Here is a 6,217-nt window from a genome sequence, read left to right as displayed (position 1 = left end):
AAAGTTTCTCAGGATTTGAAACCAGACTGTTTAATCCCAATATGTGCAGACTCCACCACTGGTAAAATAAACGCCAAATAAATTACATTCCTGTAAATATAAAGAAACACAGATGGAAAAGCAACATTTTGTCAAATAATTTAACTTTAAAAAAAGTTTATCAATTTCATATATGCAGGGATGTTTTTGACATCCAGTTTAAATACAATCTAAAATTAATATTTCTTCTCTATATATATTTATAATACTGGGAGTGGACTAGGTTTACAATGTTTTATCTCTAGTAACAATCCTATGCTATGACCAGGCAGCAATTAGCATGCTAGCTAAGAGGGAAGCATAGTGTTGGCTACAGTTTGTATACAAAGACACACAGACACATAAAACCACATACAGACAAGGACTCGCTGCCCCTCTATCATAAATAATGTAAGTCAAACTCCTGGGGAAAGACGAAGGAAAAGAATATCTTGGTCACACTTTTTGGCAGCCATCATCTCCTCCCTGGAAACACATCGCCATAATTCCTCTTCCATAAATACTAGCGCAAAAATACATTTGGACCATGATCCTATGTCACTGTGCGTTTCTTCCTTCTCAAGTGTTTTCAGTTTGAATCTTCCAGGCTGCTGCTCTTCTGGTCTAAGCCGCAGTTGCACAGCCGGACCATGATGCTTTGCAGGCTGGGTTCTACGATCCCGAGCAGGGGCCTCTGGGAGGGGTCTCCGTTCCAGCACGCCTCCATCAGCTGCCAGCACTCCTCGTCAAAGCTGGGCACGCGCTCCGGCCGGGCCCCTGGGGACACGGGGGACAGTCAGCCTCTGGGAGCCACTCGCCTGCTGCTCCCCCTCTATCACTCTGACAGGGTCCACAATAACCACAGCAATAACAACAGCAATAACAACAAACCTGGACACCTGAGCAACAACACAGATTTAAACAGAGATTGAATTGTTACGGCTGGACTCCACTGGGTCCGTCAGCGTCAGCATCATCCATCAGACGCTGAGGGAACGAATCCATTGTGATTAATGACAGCGGCTCCGCTGCGGACGTTGCGTCGCGCTCAACGCCTGCGTTGACGCTGAAGGACGCAGTGGAGCCAAGGGGTTCGTTACATCGTCTACATGACATCACAATACAGTCAGTTACCAGACGCTTTTATCCAAAGCGACTAACAATAATTGCATTTAACGTAGGAAAAGCCAATGTACTACTACTCACCAGAACTCACAAGTGCATCTTCTCTCTAAAACAAGTGACTAAGAGCATAATCTAGTCCTGAAGGCAAAGTGCAAGAGTAGCAATACAATAGGTGCTTAAGAGGGAGGATCGTTGTAGTACTACATCATGTCTACATCATGTCCAGCCTGGACTTCAGATGCAGTCCAGATGTGGTCCAGAAGCGGTCCAGTACCTTTCTTGACGTTGTTCCACAGCTGGTCCTTGCTGGAGCACTTCTCGAAGGCCTCGGGCAGCTTGACGGACCCGGTGCACAGGTACCAGAACAGGATCCCGAACGCGTAGACGTCCACAGAGTTATCATACTTTCCTGAGAGGGACAGTGCAAGTTGTAAAATGTGTCTGTGTGCGTGCACAAGTGTTGAGTCTGTGTGTGTGTGTGTGAGAGTGTGTGAGAGTGTGTGTGTGTGAGTGAGAGTGTGTGAGTGTGTCAGACCTGTGAACAGCTCTGGGGCCATGTGGATGGGGTGTGTGTGTGTGTGTGAGAGTGTGTGTGTGTGTGTGTGTGTGTCAGACCTGTGAACAGCTCCGGGGCCATGTGGATGGGGTGTGTGAGTGTGTGTGTGTGTCAGACCTGTGAACAGCTCCGGGGCCATGTGGATGGGGGTTCCTATGATGCTGCCAGACATCATGGCCTCTGGCTTGCAGAAGCCCAGGTCTGTGATCTTGGCCCGGTTCTGTTTGTCCAGCTGGTACAGCGGTTTTCAAATACAGGGTCTGTAGCCTCTGTAATATGATCTTTACACGCCTTTCCCCACTTGCTCCAGCACGCATGCGCACAGGCCAGCGCGCAGACTGGCTATTCTCCGGCTCACATTCTCTGCGCTACGATCGTTGTTGGTGCCGAGAATATTGTCGTCGTCATTCGTCAGCAACAACCAGGCAGTAAAGACAGTAACCAGCTCCCCCGCCCCCAGGTACGATGGCGAGGGCCGGCTCACTAACGTGTCCTACCCCACGGGCATGGTGACCAGTCTGCACCGGCAGGTCGACACCGCCACCAGCGTCCACGTGGAGAGCTCCAGCCGTGACGACGACATCACGCTCGTCATCAACCTGTGACGCAAGTGAGCAGAAACTTCCATGTGCTTTGAGCTGGCAGGAATTATGAAGTCCATCACTCTGTTTTTCTCAAAAACTGTAAACCCTATCAAACCCTACTTGTAGAATGGGAATTTGTGTGTAGGCTAGTTCAGGATGTGGATGGTTGCATTCGCCCTTGGCTGTCTATTAGAACAGTGATATCCAATGATGACGATTTGGGTCCAAGATCCCTGGTTTTATTGTTGGCACTTGGCTCTTTTCCTTTAGTTGTCTTTACTCCAGTTGTATTATGTTCTAAAATAAACAATCAAACATTGCAGTATCAGCAATAAACAATAGTCTCATGACAAATTAAATCACACTGGTGACAACACAATTATGGCGCATGTCGCCATCTAGTGGCTGAACACATGAACGTCTCCTGCACGTCTCCGGGTAACTAGACTGACTGAATATACCTACGTAGGCTAACCACGATAGCATCACTCAGCTTGCCGACTGCAAACACACACGACATGAGTAACAATTACATGGCTAAGGTACACAATCACGAGATGCACTTAACATGTAGAGAAACCGGAGGCTGATCCAAACACACCGGCTAACTGTAGCTAACTAGCATCAACGCTAGTCGACATCATTCATAAATCTCAGTACTTTAATGGAGTTATCACGGAGCAACGAACTAAACAGAAATATAATCTATTAACATACGGCAGCATACTCACGTTTCTTCATGTACATACAAGGGGAAAGTATAAGGGAAAAAAGGCAGAAAAGATCTGTTCGGTCGGCGAAACTAAACCTTGGGTCCTGCAGCCACACTCAGAATCACACTGCCCCCTGGTGGACAGGAGCAGAAGCACATACCCAGAGGCTGGATGGGGCTGAGATCCGTGTTGGCAGCAGGTGGTTTCAATTTGAACAAATAATATCTATTGTACTCTACTCACAAATCACAGCCACATTATATGGATGTCTTTGGCTGAAAGAATGTTAATACTATTTCGCTCTTGTTTTGACCCAGCTTGTACGAGTCGCAACAAAAAGGAAGTCACACGCCCAAATTATAATTAACAGAATATTTAATACAAGACACTAATCAACAAAAGAAGAAAGGAAGCAAGGTAGGACGTAAGGAAGGTAGGAAGGTAGGTAGTAAAGAAGGTAAGAAGGAAGGAAGGAGGGTAGGACGGAAGGAAGGTAGGAAGGAAGGTAGTAAAGAAGGTAGGAAGGAAGGTAGGTAGAAAAGAAGGTGGAAATGAAGGTATGGAGTAAAGAAGGAAGTTAGAAAAGTAGAAATATAAATTCTGGGTGTGACCAGAGATTATTTTAATGACATGATAAAGGTTCCATGCTATGATGGGGTGAAAGGCTCCAACAATAGATCAAAGATCACTAGCTGAGTTAAGCAGGACGATCACCAAGTACACATTGTCCATTAACTTTACATGTAATAGAAATGTGTCTTTGATACAGTATAAAAACAGACCATAAAAAAACTAAAAGACATAAAATACATTTCTAGCAGCAACAGTGTTCTGAGCTTTGGGGGGTGGGGGGTGGGAGGCGACTCAATGTGTACAAGTATTTAATATTTAATTCCATTCTAGGTATGGCTCTAGTGGTGAACCAACGTGAATCAATAGTGAACCAATGCAACATTAGAAGGGTAGCGTGGTATTTGAGACATTTAGCCCTATTTTCGGTATGTCTAACATGACACATAGAGACCATCATTTCACTGATCGCTCAAGTATTGAGCTAGATCGACCTTTTTTTACAATGAAAGTGGATGGGGCATAGGAAAACGTGAAAATGTGTAGCTCCAAAATACCACACTATCCCTTTAAATACCACACTATCCCTTTAAATACCACACTATCCCTTTAAATACCACACTATCCCTTTAAATACCACACTATCCCTTTTAATACCACACCTATCCCTTTGAAGAAATGGAAGAAACATGTCCATAAGTTTGACCAAATTGTCTTTGGTAGGGACACATCACATACTATTATAGTCTTCGGAGTTGTTTATTCTTTGAAATAATATAAAAACAAAAATCCCAGACTAACCATTATTACCTATTCCTTGATAGTTAAAACAAATGTTTGCAGTTGTGTTTTTCTTACATGGTATGCTGACACATGAAGTACCTTTTCTTGGATCCCAGAGTGAGACATAAAACTGGCACATAAACGATCATGAGCAATCGTTAGGCCCGGCGGCCATTTTGAATTCATTAACCCTCAGAAACACATACCTATTTTTCCACTCGTGTTGTACATTTCCTGGTTTGCACCTGTAGGCCTACAATAGACCTCCCCCCTTGCATTCTCACTTATCCTCCAACGATTATTAAGCGTTATTCAAACTAACCCACCTGACCAAAATAGCTCTCTTTTTGCCGTCACAAAATCCTCAGCAGATAATACATCAACCGATGTGTTCTATAGTTACCACATTATTAGCCGACAAACACACTCACACACAGTCAAAACACACCCATTTCTGTTCAGCCAATCCCTAATCACTTCCTGGTGGTCCATGATCCTCTCTGATGAGTGTGACGCCGGGGGACAGCAAAAAGTTTCAATTCAATAAAAAAAAACTTGATTGATCCCCGAGGGGCAATTCTTGATCCTGGCATAGGGTTGTCTCTGCCCCAATCAGACAGGGGCTTCTCCTGTTCCACCAAAAAACATCCTCTCGCTCCCTTTTACCCACAGCTGTGAGTCCACATGCAGCTCTCTGTGAGTAGGTCTGGACGTCCTGAGAGTTCCCAGGCTGGTCCAGGGTGGGCGGGGCTACTCCGGGTCACCTGACGAGGGCCTCAAGCAGCTGAGTACCTCCCCCAGGGAGGAGAGCTTCCTAGGGCCCTGTGTCCTGCCCCTGCTGGGGCCAAGTCAGCTGTCCTGTAGAGAGAGAGAGGACACACACACACACACAGACACACAGACACACACACACACACACACACAGACACACACACAAAGAAATACACAAAGTCACTGTGGGCAAAAATGTCGATCAGATGAACCTATCAGAGATCACCAAAGGGGAGAGACTTCAAGAGACAGAAAGCCATTGAGTCACACATACAGTAAGGAAAGAAGGAAGGAAGGAAGTTAGTAAAGAAGATAGGAAGGAAGGTAGGTAGTAAAGAAGGAAGGAAAGAAGGAAGAAAGGAAGGTAGGTAGTAAAGAAGGAAGGAAAGAAGAAAGGAAGCAAGGTAGGATGTAAGGAAGGGAGGAAGGTAGGTAGTAAAGAAGGTAAGAAGGAAGGAAGGAGGGTAGGACGGAAGGAAGGAAGGTAGGTAGGTAGTAAAAAAGGTAGGAAGAAAGATAGGTAGGTAGTAAAGAAGGAAGGAAAGAAGAAAGGAAGCAAGGTAGGACGTAAGGAAGGTAGGTAGTAAAGAAGGTAAGAAGGAAGGAAGGAGGGCAGGACAGAAGGAAGGTAGGTAGGTAGTAAAGAAGGTCGGAAGGAAGGTAGGTAGAAAATAAGGTGGAAATGAAGGTATGGAGTAAAGAAGGAAGTTAGAAAAGTAGGAATCTAAATTCTGGGTGTGACCAGAGATTATTTTAATGACATGATAAAGGTTCCATGCTATGATGGGGTGAAAGGCTACAATCAATCAACCAATCAATCAATCAATCAATCAATCAATCAACCAATCAACCAATCAACCAATCAACCAATCAATCAATCAATCAATCAAAGCTTTATTTGTACACACACACACCTTCTCTCGGCGTGCCGTCACCCCGTTCGGAACCACGTCCGCGGGCCCTTCCGTCTGCTCCTGAGAGTCCCGGCCAGGCGTGGCTTGTTGGGAGGACTCATTTTCCCAGCGGGCAAAGCCCTTGCTCTTGGAGGCCTTCCTGTGTGGGCGGTGGTACCTCATCTTGGGGAAGGTGTGCGCCCC

General features: G+C 45.5%; 2 protein-coding genes across 2 annotated transcripts in view; both read right to left on the bottom strand.

The window, feature by feature from the left end:
• Positions 1 to 236: 236 nt before the first annotated feature.
• Positions 237 to 2,282, bottom strand: LOC311327813 (dual serine/threonine and tyrosine protein kinase-like; the record flags this gene model as incomplete). The annotated part of the gene is made up of 4 exons (XM_084460917.1): positions 237 to 795; positions 1,418 to 1,552; positions 1,817 to 1,931; positions 2,202 to 2,282. 4 exons carry the CDS (start codon positions 2,280 to 2,282, stop codon positions 608 to 610), a joined length of 519 nt encoding a protein of 172 aa, XP_084317043.1. The 3' UTR covers positions 237 to 607.
• Positions 2,283 to 5,089: 2,807 nt separating this feature from the next.
• Positions 5,090 to 6,217, bottom strand: part of rasgrp3 (RAS guanyl releasing protein 3 (calcium and DAG-regulated)) — a gene marked incomplete at its 5' end in the record, with an annotated part of 13,192 nt that continues 12,064 nt past the window's right edge. The window contains 2 exons of the mRNA XM_084460853.1: positions 5,090 to 5,207; positions 6,035 to 6,217. The exon at positions 6,035 to 6,217 is cut by the window's right edge and continues 191 nt beyond it. Of these exons, the coding sequence (XP_084316979.1) occupies positions 5,199 to 5,207; positions 6,035 to 6,217 (192 nt within the window). The 3' untranslated portion in view covers positions 5,090 to 5,198. The remainder of the gene's footprint in view (positions 5,208 to 6,034) is intronic.

The sequence above is a fragment of the Borostomias antarcticus genome (genome assembly GCF_949987555.1).
Source record: "Borostomias antarcticus genome assembly, chromosome: 34".
NCBI classification, from domain to species: Eukaryota; Metazoa; Chordata; class Actinopteri; order Stomiiformes; family Stomiidae; genus Borostomias; species Borostomias antarcticus.
The sequence above is the reverse complement of the archived record's forward strand: the minus strand, read 5'-3'. Positions and strand labels throughout refer to the sequence as shown.